General features: G+C 37.9%; 1 protein-coding gene across 19 annotated transcripts in view; it reads right to left on the bottom strand.

Moving 5' to 3' along the window:
• The window catches only part of msi2b (musashi RNA-binding protein 2b), a 269219-nt gene extending 254930 nt beyond the window's left edge, over positions 1–14289 (bottom strand). For 18 of the 19 annotated variants that reach the window (XR_013195935.1, XR_013195936.1, XR_013195938.1 and 15 more), the window contains exons 1-5: positions 14048–14241; positions 13736–13776; positions 13426–13507; positions 12002–12086; positions 7184–7225 (exon numbers count right to left, since the gene is read on the bottom strand). Coding sequence is in view for 15 of the 19 variants with exons in the window: in XM_077208158.1 (XP_077064273.1) it covers positions 7184–7225; positions 12002–12086; positions 13426–13507; positions 13736–13776; positions 14048–14109 (312 nt within the window). In the remaining 4 variants the exon portion in view is untranslated. Of the gene's footprint in view, positions 1–7183; positions 7226–12001; positions 12087–13425; positions 13508–13735; positions 13777–14047 lie in introns of all 19 variants that reach the window. The other variant, XR_013195937.1, reaches the window with a different exon arrangement.
• Between the last annotated feature and the right edge of the window lie 1400 nt (positions 14290–15689).

The raw sequence follows: 15689 nt of genomic DNA, 5'->3' as shown, positions 1-15689 counted from the left end.
CGTTGTTGTTCTTCATCCAAGTGGATGCTACACACTGGTAATGGTCGAGGAGAGATCCCCTGACATGATTGTAAAGTCCTTTGGGTGTACAGTAGTACAAAGCACTATATAAATGCCTCATTCATTCATTCATTCATTCAATGTGCATGGAACATCTTCTGTATTTTTGACTTACTGTACACTGACACACAAAATCTAAACACAAGTGGTCACTGAAGACTCGTGTTAAAACCAGGTATAAAAAAGGCTTGAAACATGACCAACCAATCAGAAATCAAGTGAGTGTAAACAGTTTAAAATATCTGCAAGACCAAGTTAAGCACTGACGTTAAAAAAGGGTCCACAATACATTTGGTTTAGCTCCAGTGTATTTACCTGGGAGGCAGAGCATGACACCTTTGTGTTATTGCTACTCTTTCTACTCAGTTAATGTCACATAGTAAATGGGCATTAAGCCACAGTCTACAACAGCAGCTACACAGAAAATGAACTTTTTAGTTAACTTTCGTAGAAGAAAGACAAAGTGATTTGCTATTGATTAGGGCCATGTGTGAAAGGCCTGTGTGTATCAGTTTACTTCTGAATAGGCAGTGAGCCTGAACTAATGAGGAAAGAAGAACACAACAGCCAGCACAAATATTTGCTGCCACTTTCCATGAATAGGATACAAAATAGGGCCTTAAACTCTTAAAACTAAAGTATGACTGATGAATGATGTGAACTGAAGTATGAAATGAATGTTTGTTTTTGTTTTTTCAACAAATGGCCAGTAAAAGGTCCTTGCACTTCAGAATGTGAATCGTAAAAAGTGGGACATATATTATTAACTTTTTTAGTTTTTAAAATTAAATTTATCTGATGTGTGTCTAACAGTGGCGGCTTGTCAATAGAGGGCTGGGGCGCCGACCCCATCAAAATTCCAGAAATACACATGTATACAAAAATGAAATAAAAAATAGTTTACTCATACGATGTGCAGGCTGGTAGTAAGAGCCTTAGAATTTAATAAAAACTGGCTTTAATCGGTTAACTATTTACTAATGGGTTAACTATTCTATGTTTTTCAATATGTTTCATGCGGTTTCATGGGCGAGGGACGCTGGACAAATGGATGTCTATCTGAGTCCTTAAATTTTTGGGCAGCATGTGACCTGAAGCTGGTCTCTAATTGTTTTCTTAAAGATTCTCCTCCGGACGCAGGTCGCTGCGTCCCTGGCGAATCAGAATTGGATACATGTTATTTTATCCAATCTGATTGGTTCTTGTCACCTTTCATTCAACTCTACGCTCTTGGCCACTACTGCGAGTGCGCAGGCGACTCCGCCAAAACCTTGCTAGGCTGATCACTTGCGTAGAGATAATGGCAGCAGTTAAACCAAATTCTGTAATTGATTTACAAAAAAAAAACTTTCACAAGGCGTTCGCTGGAAGAAAAAAAAAGGATAAAGGATCTCCGACCGGACCAATCCGATTTACAAATCCAGCAGCAGGCCAGTGACAGAGGACGGAGCTACACCCGGAGCTTCACCCGCACTTGTTATGAGAAACGGAGGTGGCTGGCTGGATGTGATGTTAGCAATGCCCATTTTTGCTTTCCCTGCATTTTATTTCAAAGTGTCGGAACTGAACTTTTGTGGACAATAACGGGGGTAAGAGACCTTAATAATCTCTCTGAAATTTATTTGTATTTATTTTACATACACACACCCCCACCCTCCCTAAATATTTATCACCAGCCGCCATTGGTGTCAAATAAAAACATTTTATTTTTCCCTGTAAAAAAACAACAACAAAAACAATGGGACAACAATGCGTACCCTATTCATGGAATGTTGCTGTGGAAGTTGGTACGGAAATTCACCTCCGTCATGTCTGACGTAAAAAATGTAACCACAGACACCATTCGAATCAAATTTGCATGTGCTGAATGCGTCTTGACCCCTGTCTCAGTCTATTCTCTGTTGTTTTGGCTCAACAAGAGGCGTGTTGCCATACCGTCTAGAACAGGATTCAATTAGATCCCTCACATCCTGCTAATCAAAACAAATCAAAGGAAGAGCACCAAAGCGCCATGTTCTCCGAGCCATGCTAATTGAGAGATGTGTCTTTTTGAAAAGGGAAGTTGGGGGTGGGTGGGGGGGTTTGGGGGGTATTCTTGGGAAAGATTTCAGTGAGTGGTGAGATCTTAAAGGGGTTTTGTCAATGGCCATGTCCAGGAGAGCTTGTTTCCTTCCCTTTCCTGCATGCCTGTTCTCCTCATTAGTGTCACTCAACGGCAGTTAGTGCTGGGCCGGCCACAGTGGTACTGAGCTCTCCTCTATAAACATGTGAACGCACCAGACTTGCTCACAGTCACCAGGCTAGAAGGGGAGGAGATGAGGCCCTCAGATTCCTCAGAGAGAACAAAAAAAGTACAGGCGAAACTAGCGTATTCAATATTATCAGGTGACCAAGGCAGAGTATTTAAGGCTGGTCTAGAGTCAATTCCCCTTGCCCAAACCCAAAGTTAATTCAGAAATAATAATTTAAAACAAAGTAAGGATCATGTGACACTGAAGATACTGGAGTAATGACTGCTAAAACATCACCTTTGCCATCATAAATTGCTAATTATATTCAAATATATAGCAGTTAGGGTTGGGCGATATGGCAAAAAATATCATATCATGATTTTTTTTCATGTTGGTTTTTAAGACTATTTTGCAAGTCACTGAGCATTAAAGCCAAAATGATTTTAAAAAGTTAAAAATAAAAATAAAAAAAGAATGACAAAGTACGGGTGGGCCAAATGGAGAAAAAAAAACATTATTTTATCTTTGTTATTAAAAAAAATAAGATTCATTTAAAATGAAAATTATAAATAATAGGACAAATGTAAAAGAAGATACAAATATAAATAAACTCAATATTTTAAACAACAACAGGTGCATTAACTGTACCAAACTAAATGTGCGTTGTAGCCTGATACTAAAAATCTCTCTTCAAAGGCAGATCATGGTGACATTTTGCACACCCCTAAAAGCAGTTATTTTAAATTGTAATAATATTTAACAATATTACTGTGTTTACTGTATTTTTTAAATAAACGCATGTTGAAAATAAAAGACTTTTCTCAAAGTCGCTCTATCAAAATAAACGAAAAGTATGTGTTTGTAAAAATCCATTGAAAAAAATTTGGATTCACTATAATGTCACTCCTTCGCAATGTAGATGGTGTAAGTCCAACAGTGCAACAACAATACGCTCTCAGTGCAATCAACAATGTAGAGTAGACACTGTAAAATAAAAAGCATAAAAAACTTGGGGGGGGCACCTGCAGAAAATTCAAAAGAGAAAGAGGGCTGCTTTGGCAAGCTGTCAACATAGAACTATGGCTGCGGAAATGAAAGGACGATCAACAGAACACGCGAAGACTGATTGAGCCGTGCGTTAGCCGGGCTTTTTAATTGGCGGCAGGGTTGTTTGGAGTCAGTGGCCTATCGGTGCCAGTCTTCTCTCCCCAAGAGCGAGAAAACATTTGCTGAGATGAGGTTTCGCCACTTCACATGGCACCACCTATTGGACTTCATTAAAAATTTGGCCAGAAGTTTTCACACTTAGTCGTGTGCCTCTCCCCGAGAGCCCACACCACAGGACCCGACAGCTTCGCTGTTTCGCAGTACACTAGGTGCAAATATTTTTACACATTCAAAAACTGACAAAGAGAGCGAGAGGGAGGGAATGAGAGTGAGAGGAAAAACAGCACCATGCAATGTAGGATGGAAAGGAAATTAAAATAATACAAGGGTAAACTCAATTTCAGCTCCAACACGCGCTCTCTCGCTCTTCTGTCAGTCCCGTGCTAGGCAGTTTGTGAGAAACGAGAGAACTGGGGATGTAGCTTTTGCTCAGCCATTGTTTTGACAGCACTTATGGGCGGTAAATGCCAGGACATTTCCACTCAGGTTGGTTGGGAGTTGTGTTGCTAGAGCTGAAGGATTGCATTATGTTGTGTGCTGGGCCTTTTAACTTGGCTGTAATTCAAGAATAGCTCCCATTTTGGTAGATAATGTGTCTGATTATAGCCACTGGCTTGGCAAAGATTGGTGAGACTCTTGAGAAATCAAATTTAAGGACCCAAAGGTGGCTGCTCTGATCTTTGAATGCAAACTCATTTAGCAGTGTCTAACAGTGTTTTGAACTAGTGTCAGCAAAAATTACACATTCTTTTTTTAAAGGCAGAAAAACCAGAGGCTGGCAGCCAGAGGCAGGGAACGAAAGCCCAGGGGGCAGAAAATGGTGACGTCCACACTCAAGATTTGGACCTGCATACACACAGACGTTCAAACTAGTTCTCCTAACCTCCTAGCTGTCCCAAAAGACTTAAGTCAGGCAATACTTTAGACAGAATAGAAATGAAGTAGGGTAACATGGGCAAAGATGCCCCCCTTAAGAGCAATGTGCATTTACTTTTAATTTGTAACACATACGTTTAGCATGTGCAGGATGATGACGCATCAGCCAATGTGTTTTTACAGGAGCTAGTAGAAACATTTGCTAATTTAGTTGTTATAGAACAAAATGTAAAATTATTAAAAGAGGCCATCTTACCCCACTACTAGGGTAAGAAGCCCCCCTGGCTAAACTTGTACAGAATGCATAAATGACTTTTTATACAAATTCATATGTACACAATATAGAATATTTAAGTGTCGTTAATGTAAAATACTAAATCAATATTCATAAACCACTATAAAATGTTATTTTTTACAATTTAGGCCTAGTTGAATAATTGAATAACTGATGATCAGCAGAATCCCAGCAAGAGAGATTTATCTGAAAGGTAAAATTATTCTGTGACTTTTACAGGAATAGTTTGATTATTTAATCATTGATTTACATATTTATTTAGCTACTTCTTTACTAATTTATTTAATTACTTTGTTTTATAATCGCTGGAAATGAGAATCTTTTCTATCATTATCCAAGCAAAGATGGAGTTGGTGATGTTACAGTAGATTAATTGGTTATCGGCCAGCATTGTCCAACCTAGTTATTGTAATTAATAAAATCCACAATTGGTCGACCTCTATAGATTTCAAATAAAAAAAAATATATATATATTTCAAAATATTAACTTGACCGTATAATTGAAGTATTTTAAATACGAAGTAATTTGAAAAGCTAGGCCTATAGTATCCCCAACACTGTCATCTAGTTATATTCAGTAATGTGACAGAATTTTTCCTCTAAACTGTGAACCTACTGAAGGACATAAACAGCTTTGAAATCAATTATTCGGAAAGCTAATTCTTCATTCACAAGTGTCTTGAAGATTAATACGAGTCCACTAAATTAGCAACTGGAGATGGAGCGGCCTCCAAACATGATCAATGAGAAAGGACAAGAATCAGCAGCAAACAAATGGCCCATCACATACAGATGATCGTCCATCGCATTAATGCACCTAGAGGCTTGTTAAAACCGCACTACAGCTGGTGAAGCATCAGTAACTTGATTGGAAGGCTTATGCAGACTTAAGGTTGATGAAAATAACAGTTTTCTCGGAGGGCGATATCAGACCTGCGAAAATCCATTCGCTTCCAAAAGTGGCCTCAATCCCAATATCAATTAAAATCTTGTCAGGACATGCAGAGCCATGTTGGGGAAAAGAAGTGTGAAACAACAAGCCCAATCACAAACAGGGCGAAAAAGCAATCTCGCCCTCCGCCTGTGGTAAACTTCTGCGCTGTTTAACACAATCAGTGCAAAAACAAATCCCCACTTCCTTTTAGTGCTTTTGTCGGGGATTAAAAAAAGGAGGTCTGAGCTTTTGTTTCCTCAGTTTTCTACTTGAATCTTCATGTTTATCTACTGCTGGTTTGTTCTTAAATCTAAGTGTAGAGTCGGATGAATCTGAATCGCATTAACTACTGGCAACTTCCAATGGCGCAATAATGCCTATCCCATTGACAGGACATGGTTGGAAATAATAATGTATTTGCATTAAAGGTATTATTTGCCAATGTGCCTGGCTCTGAGCAATCATCCACAGGGCTGCAGTCTAACTGCTAGTGGAGCCTGGCCGTATTAATACTCCTATTCATACCGTGTCTAACCCGAGCCAAGAAACGGCATTAGGCCCGGGGCCCTGCGGCCTGCATTTGGACCGGCCTCGCTGGCATGCGTATGTGTGCAAGAGCGAGAAAAAGAGTGCACCTTTTCTCCTCCAATGAGCTCTGGATGAAGCAAAAAAGTTCTTTATATCAATTAGCCAGGCAAGTGTGCAATGGACACCTGTCACCCCACGAGCCCTCCTCCCCGGCCTACTCTGATCAAGGACTGTCTGCCATCCTGCTCTGCATTCGTTCGAAAAGAATACACCTAGGCTGATCTCAGATCGGTGCACCTTTCCTCTTGGGTAAAAAATGCTGGTGGCCCGTAGCGGAGCCAGGGGGGCCGTCCCAGCTCTGCCTGAGAGGCCAAGCAACGGCTGCACGGCAGACACAAAATCTGGGGCACAGACCATCTGGCTGACAGGGCAGTCTGAAGCGAAGAGGCTGTCGGAAGTTCGTTGCCAACATGGCTTGCAGAAGCAGGACATTAGATACCATAAAAACACACACACATATTCGGCTGTAAAAAAAAAAATTTCTTGTTGAGACAAGATTCAAACGAGGGATTTAATGCTCTGAATTCCACAGCTGAGGGCAAAATTCTCCTCTAGTTTTTTTTTTTTTCTTCCTTTTTTATAAAAGATTCCTCTCTAATGATTTTACATGCAAGCAGCAATGCTAAAAAAAGGCAAGTTAATCACCACCCCACCTCAAGCCCCCAAAAATGAAAAAGAAAATACTCAACCTTCACGCTCAACAAGGCAGCGATAATTCAATATTTTCTCAGTGATAGTTCTACGGGTTCATACCCGGCCACGCTAATTAAAAAAAATCTGAATTCCTCACATTTGAAACAACAATTAAACAGTCTCTCCTTGTACTATGACACAGAGAAGTTGTAGTTAGCCTAGAAAATAACACCAGCCAGACTGCAACGGACCATAACGTAACATCACAGCTTCAACTCGAACTCAGCTTTGCTCTTATCGAAGGCCAAATTCAGCAAAATTACACTATTAACAAATACACTGCAGACTGGCAAATGTAAAGTGGCTCGGCATTAGAGAGCAAAAGCAAACAGCTCTTACCTTGGGTTGAGCGCGTCTTGGAAAGGCAACTTTAGGATCAATCTAAATGAGACAAAAAAGGAGAGAAGGAAATATGAGAAAACTGAGCTCATGATGCTGTTACGTGAAGAGGAAAATTAGAAAATATTAGAAAAAGACAGCAATGTGCTGCGACTACTCGATAACCTTCATGGAAATTATAGCATTAATCATGATGCAATGCTTCATGTCTTGTGTGTAATCTCGCCTAGTTATTACATGCTGGTTGCATGAGGCCTGTGTATGACAAAATGGAATAAAAACCTCACACAGGTTAGTGCATAATTACTCGATTACAGCATAAATAAACAGTCGGCTTTATATAACACCGGAGATAATTCAAAGACTCGCTGAAGAAGTGCGCTGGCCTCGGGGGAGGTCAGGCCCACATGACGGGAGCTGTTTTAGCGAGAGCTGTAGATTTGCGGAGAATCAAGACAGGGCATTAGATCAATACGTCCACAACCTTCTTCCCCCCTGAGGGATTATCATTATTATGGGTGACTCTCTCGGCCGCTGTACCGCACTGCACGAGGGGTTACAGCTCTGCCTAGAATGCATTTTGCCATGTGATAGGACATCATTAGGTTTATTGGTTAGATAAGCTGTGTTATTTGATTTTATTATATTACAAACGAAATGCAGTTTCGCACACATCGTGATCAAGAGCATTTGTAATTTACATAAACCGCTAGGGGTTCTGAACCAGCGGAACGATTCATCCTGGATATTAATAATAACAGATTCCCCCGGAGGATAAATTAACAACATAAATACGCCAATTGCAATCAAGACATTTTTTCTCCTATCGATCTTTGAATCATTACACATTTTACATACTGCAAAATATGGATGATTCTAATGCAAAAAAGACATTTTATAAGATCCTGATAAACTGGTATTATTTATTTCCACTAACTGACTTTTTAGGCTTCATTTATATTAGCGAACATCACTTATTCACATTCCAAATATAAAAATATAGAGAGATTTTACATAGCAAAATAAGTGAGATCCAGGCCGACCTGCTGTTGAGCAAGATGTTGGCTTTGGTCATTTAAACATTCATAGACTACAACAACAGTCCCTCTTTTTAGCACATAGGCCAAAAGCTTGGGTAGTCAGGGAACTAGAAGGATAGGACGGTAGATAATCATGCATGCGAGAACAAAAACAGTTCAAAGACTTGCTTCTGCACTCTCATTAAATGGAAAAATAACTCGAGGGAAAAAGATCCATTAGTGCTATATTGCTCTTGAATATACCGCACGTCTGAATGCTTTGTCACTTTTTATAAATGATAAGAAAAAGAAAAGCTGAATTGTGTTGAAAATGTGGCATCCCGCAAAAAGAAAAAAAGAATTGTAATAAACATGTTTTGGTGAAATATGAAGGAGAGGGTCTCCTGGTAAATTATTTTGACCTGAACAGAATTGCAATATGTACTGCAAAAAAAATTAAAATTAAAAAATAAAAAACCTTTCTGGTGGGAAATGATGCTGTTGTGTTATACTTAATTCATCCAGAAAAGTGTTTAATCTAAAACAGATTGCTTTTAGAGAAACCGACAGCAGTATCTCAGTTGTCAATACACAATGCAATTCTCACCCCAGGCCTTCAGATTTACAGATTACACAGCTTTTAATCAAATGTGAAACAAGTGTCAAGAATATCCCTGTTCGTGTTTTCTTTGGTCCATTTACACTCTTCAAAAGTGACAAAAAAGATTGGACAGAAAACTGCAAAAAAAAAAAAAAATAGACAAAAAAATTCTTTCCGGCCTGAAGGATGATACTACAGTTACTTTAAAAAAAATAATAAAAAAGTCTAAATGAGCTATATATATATATATATATATATATATATATATATACACACACACACATGCAAGTAAAACATTTTAAAGCTGTATATATATATATATACACTTTAAGTACTCAAACATTGTCAAAAGCTTTAAAAAAAAAAACTGAATTTCCATTCAGGTATGATATATTTATTTGTCATTTGGGTGTAATTTTATTTATTTATTAAAAACATATGCAAAAAAAACAAACATGCAAAAATATTCAATGGGACAAGCCTAGGCCGAGAAAAGCAGTTGTTGATGACTTTAAAAAATATCAAGGCATGACCTTTTAAGCAGTAATACTTAAAAACAGTAGTATATTATAGATATCAAAAACATGATATTTCAACTGCGAGGGCAATTTGAATTTGTTCTTAAACCTCCACCAGTGCAACTTCCTCACAGCTCCTGGTCTCCAGTTGGAGCTGAAGCCTCAGAAGTCATGACACGACCGCCCCAACCCTGACGATGACATCATTACCCACAGCTCAGTAATCCCTGCTTTAGCACCAGCCGCTACTGTGTCCACATGATCTCAATCGCTGCTAACACTAGCTTTCTTTTTTTCTTCCCTCAGCCATTCAAGAGCACGAAACGTCAAACCTTGACCCACTTTTCACAAAGAATACTAGACTTACTAGTGTGTGTGATTATGTAATCTAAACAGCCCATTTTTGATGTCCGGATTACATGTTTTTGGACTAGTGCAACACTAACATATAAAATGTAATATTATTTTATTAACAAGATAGAATTGTTCTGCCTCCTAAAGGCATTTCAGCTTACATCAGTCAAGGTCAAACGGGCAGAGAGTGAGATCATGAACAGCACACCTGTATTTCTAAACATGTTTAGGGCACGGAACCAAGAGAGGTGGTGAGTACAGATTCTATGTGTTAAATTATGATTGAAAATTAACATTTGCTGGATTTAAGTAAACGATCAACATTAATATATCTGCGGCTTTAGGTGGGTAATAAACCGTTTAACAGCTTAATCTGCTATTGACCAAATTAGCCACCTGATCTAATCTAATCAGCACAACTTGAAACTCATAACCTCAGTTTAGTTTTTACATCTTTATGCACACATTATTCTTAAACCAATGATAAAAATGTTTTCAATAAAATCAGAGGATTTTTTTCCTCTTTTTTATCTTCATTTTACATTACATTTGAATATTTAAAAAAAAAACATTTACACCAAAGTTTTCCTACTCAACTATTGGAACAGAAAACAATTCTAATACCCATCTAATCACAGAATTACACATTTTTTTTAAATGGAAGGCACTGGGAATGCCAATATGTAGTGTTCTGGGAGAAAAGTATTAGCCACAAAATTCCTGAGGCAAGTTATGAACCTCTGTGAACACCTTTAAATACAGTCCGTCTCTTGACATGAACTTGCAGCAACATGGCATCCATTAAAATAAGCCAGTGAAGGCGGTATTTGTCCACACCCTAGCTATCCCAAATAAAAGGCTCTTTCACTCTGGACTCCTACAGGTAACTAGCAGCTGCATCTACAAACAGGAAAGATAGTGACTTTATTATCTACTGATAGAGCGTCTTATTCTGGGGTTCAGTGTCACACGCAAAACTAAACGCTTTTCTGCTTGTATTTAGGTAATCAAACAGTTAAGGCTGAATAAGGTAAACCTATTTCTTGCTGACAGAAATATACACATGACTCAGTTTGCATGGCCAATGTAAAATAATGTAAATAATATAATACAAATACACACATATATATATATATATATATATATATATATATATATATATATATATATTTTACTTCAACTTCTAAATACTGTCCAATGCTATATAATGAATATAAAATACTAATATATAATAACCCTAACCTCTACAGGTAAAAAGACACTTCAAAATCATTTTTTAAAAATTAGAATCTTTATTTAAAAAAAAAAAAATTACAAAAAAAAAATATTACTACATATTCTAAAATTTAGGTTTATTTCAGGTTTTCATGTTTCAAGCACCTTTTAATGTCGAAACAGCAAACTCTGGGCATGAATAAAACAAATAAAACAAGTCCATTCTGTTCTATTATTGAGCGCTTCAAGAACTTTTAAATCTATAACATTTACAAAAACATGTTATCTTAGAAATATACAGTGCGTCAAGGACAAGAGTACAGCAGTGGACATAAAAATGAAAAAACCTGTCAAAAAACAACTGAAAGATAAACAATAAAAATGTAAAAAATACAAATTTTTAAATTCAATAATTAACACATTATGAAATAAGTGGAATTTATAATAATTAAATGTATAATAATGGAAAAGGTGCACCATTGCACACACTAACATACACCACAAATGACAAAATATCCACATAACTCTAGAAATACTTTTAAAGTAAAAAAAATAAAATAAACAATAAAATGAAATTATTTTACTATGTAAATATTGTCACATGCACATAAACATTTCTAGTGAGCAAGGTTTAGAATGAACTCATGCATGCAAACTTGCATCAAAATGCATCCTTGCCCTGAGCAACTTCCGGAGATCTTTCTGGAAAATTCAGTCATGAAGAAGAGTGCAAAACACTACGTCACTACATATCTTACGTCACAATAGACACGGATCACGGCTGGTGTCACAATCTAGCTACACAGCAGGTAATTAGTCCCGTCATGCCCACAAACCTTAATGGGGTTTAACCCCTTGTTCCCCATTCCTGATCTGGCAAGCAAGGGGTTAAATCCCGTTGAGGCATGTGAGGAAGACATGACTAATTATCCGACTACTTATTTATGTCAAGTGCCCTGCTGTTGTGTGTGTGGTACAATGACAAATGCTGCGGAGTGCCTCGACCCGGGAAGAGATATGATTACGTGTCTTTTCACCACTGAATGTCACAGACACAAGCATGTTTAAGCAGCACGTCACAAAAAATAAATGCAAATAGAAGAGAACATACCGTCTTTGAGTCTAATTCGTGGTGAGGTTGAGCTAGGACCTTATCTACACTGGCCGCATCAGCAAACGTAATGAAGCCAAATCCCCTGGAAAACAAAACAAACAAAAGCACAGACATACATTAGGAGCTGACAGCGATGGGTTACACGTGTTTGACTGCTAAGCTTGTTAACACATCCATTTGATTCTATTATTGAACGGTTCAAGAACTTCTGCATCTATGACATTTACAATAACATGTTACCTTAGAAATATACAGTGCGTCAAGGACAAGAGTACAGCATTGCACATAAAAATAAAAATAAAACTGTCATCATTTTCTAACCTTCATGTCATTCCAAACCTGTATGAGGAACTCTTTCATTCCTATGAGGAACACAAAAGCATGTGTGGAATGACAGCTTCAGTCACCATTCACTATTACATGTATGGAAAAAAAAGATGCCAATGAAAGTGAATGGTGGCTGAAACTGTCAGTCCCCAACAATTCCTTTGTTTCACAGAACAATGACAGAATTTCCATGTGAAATATCCCTTTAATATGCTCATCCTATTATATTATTTAACAAGAAATTGGTTGACGAAACACTTCAGATAAACGTTTGCCATAACGTGTCAGTCAGGGACACATACGGACTTTTCACACCACAGTTTAATCTTGGGTTACCGCATTTTTCGAATCGTTTCAAACTTTTAATTTTAAAGGTGGTTAGTAGGCTAACATCGGTTTTGAAAATCTGCTACATCCAAATTATTTAGCAATAGACAACCAATCATAAACCGCTTTGGCGCTTACATCATTGAATGTTCACCATTCGCATTGTACATTCGCAGAAACTTAACTTTAATTCCGATGTTTGAGGAAAGCAATTATTTTTTTACTGTAGCGATGAAGAGAATGGATTTTTTTCAGTACGATTCTAACTAGATGGAATCTACGTGGCGACATTTCCACATGTCAAAACAGGTAGCGAGCTGTAAGTGTCCAATAAACGTTTTTATCCTCATGAATATGCAAATGTAACGCCAGCGTACAGTATCAAATCACACAATCTAACACAGCGCAGGATTAATTACTAACCCAGGGTAAAGTATAAGCAGTGAAACACGTAACAAAATAACCCAGGGTTAAGAACGACAAGTGTGAAAAAGCCATTAACGTGCCAATGTCAAATCAAAACACATGCGACCGCATTAACCGCTCGTTTATTAAAGCCAGTTGCTGCTTTAACATGAAGAGTCCCAAATCAATGTCAAACTGTACGTTATCCTATCCAGAAACACACCGATCCAGTCTTTTCAAAAGCGCATAGCAGCCGAATAACAGCGCACGGGCAAAATCGAGAGTTCATTTCTCGGAATAAAAACCTCAAAGTGACAGGGATTTTAAAAACACAACACTGTTGTTCGTTTTTTGTTTTTTACCTGGAGCGTTTTGTCGTGGGGTCTCTCATCACCATACATTCTCTGATTTCTCCAAATTTACTAAAATAGTCTCTAAGGCTGTCTGTGGAACAAAACAGAAAGAAAAGAGCACATATAAGCAATGCAGTCGTGCGTTACACACCAGTTTGTAAATTAAACGCCCCCCTGGATGTCTAACAGGGGTCGAATAGAGGACTTCAAATGACGGCACATATCCCGCACAGCGCGCGCCACGCTGGATACAATGAAAGAAACACAACACACAGCCCGACAAACGCGCGCAAATGACAGCGAACCATCGGTCTCTTACCTGGTGAAGTTTGCCAGCTGAGGCCACCGATAAACATTTTACTGTAAGGGGAAAACACAGCAGAAGTGAGTCCAGATGTCAGATCGGCCATTTTGACGTGTAACGTTAGCTAGCGACAAAAAAGCAGAGCTAAACGAAGGCAAAGCAGAGCGGTGTGTGTTTACTGAGCCCCGGCGGGCTGTGCTCACTAATATACATCAAACAAAGGTGTAGTAGTTGCGTGCACCCGGAAGAGCCTTTTTAAAACATGCTCACCGGAGAAAAACACACAAGAAAAAAAGTCAAGTGCTGTCAGAATTGGTTCTGGCTTACCCCGGGTCGTGTTGCGAATCGTTAGTGCTTCCAGATGTGGCTTGGCTCCCGTCTCCCTCCATGGCTAACCCAACTATGGCCAGTAACTAACACACACACTGTCAGAGCTAAGAGAATATTACTGAGCCGGGAATGCGAGCGTCACACGTGGGATCAGCTCTGCCTGGCTCCCTCCCCCTCCCGTCACCCACACGGGGCGGAGCGCAGAAGGGGCTCGTCACCTCACCCATTCCATTGACGTCATTAGCATCACCCCGCCCACCCGGGCTCAGAGCATGGGGATCAGATCAAATCACATCACTTTTATTGTCACATCACCGTATTCACACAAGCGTAGCGGCAGCTGAAAGTCTACCGAATGAGAAGTGAATGTAAACCATGCTAAATAAAGTCTATCTGATGATACACATCTGAATATGTGTATAAAATAATATTCTAGTTCCAGAGTATAGGATTATCAAAGGTCAGTGATATTTTTCTTTTAGTTGGCCTATTTTTTATTATTATTATAATGCATCAAACAATAAACAGATTAAACAATTAAAGTTTCACAAACAAAGTATGAAAAGACAAAAAGATAACACTATAAACACACACAAAGGAAAACATCATGCATCAGTGACATCACCAGAAAAATTATCATAATATTTCAAGAATCTGTCACTTTTCTTGTTTATAATCAACCTAAGAGATTTAAGAAATGCGTCAATTTCAATTAAGAAATGTGGAAAAATATAGGCTGCGAGTTGGAGAATTTTTGCTTACAAATAAAAAAATATATTTAAAAAATAAACAATGCAATTCCTTGGAGTATTGTTGTACCTTCATAGTAACAGATTATATATTTTAACTGACAGGATTTGGAAGAATCAAGATGCTTGGCCTAATTTTTTTTTATTGCACCCTATAGGGCAGAGGAACATTGCATCACAGATAATATTAATAAGCACTGATTAATTTGAAATACCTTTTCCCCATAGAGAATTCATAACTTACCTTCAATTTGTTTTGAGTTGCTCGAACATGTCCAAAAAGCAAGTAGGGCGTAATTTAATTTCCTGACATACTTGTTTGATGAAATCAGTGGTGAACGTAATTTTTTCCCCAAATCTACAGGGATTATAATGGGCAGTGACGGTCTGAAATATGAAAAAACTGTCATCTTCTTTGCAACTAATTATTGGAATGAGAATTCAAATTTTTAAACATGCCAAAAATAAATGGCCATTTATATGGTTCCTTGAAGAGCCTTTAACATTCTTTCCATTTCACAAAAGGTTCTTTATACTAGAAAAAGATTCTTTAGATTATTACAATGTTCTGCACAGTATAAGAAAAAAAAATATTTTAAGAACTGTTCACCGAAAGGTACTGGGGAACCAAAAATTCTACGGCAACCCCCTTTTCTTTATTTTTTTTAAAGTGTATCATGCACTCATCATATAATATTACACACAAATACTGTAAAAAATGTAATAAACATACAATACAAATGGAGTAGATCAAATCTCTCAGAAATAAATACCTCGCTGGCCAAAGAAAACAGGCCTTAAACGTAAGCACATCATAAATCATAAGCACATCATAATATTTGTAGTCACATTCTAAAGCACGCATTCAAATATTATCTATGATTATTGCT

The sequence above is a fragment of the Siphateles boraxobius genome, unplaced genomic scaffold (genome assembly GCF_051911475.1).
Source record: "Siphateles boraxobius isolate OS27281-9 unplaced genomic scaffold, OSU_SipBor_1 6, whole genome shotgun sequence".
NCBI classification, from domain to species: domain Eukaryota; kingdom Metazoa; phylum Chordata; class Actinopteri; order Cypriniformes; family Leuciscidae; genus Siphateles; species Siphateles boraxobius.
Note: the sequence above shows the minus strand (reverse complement) of the source record. Positions and strands in the feature narration are given on the sequence as shown.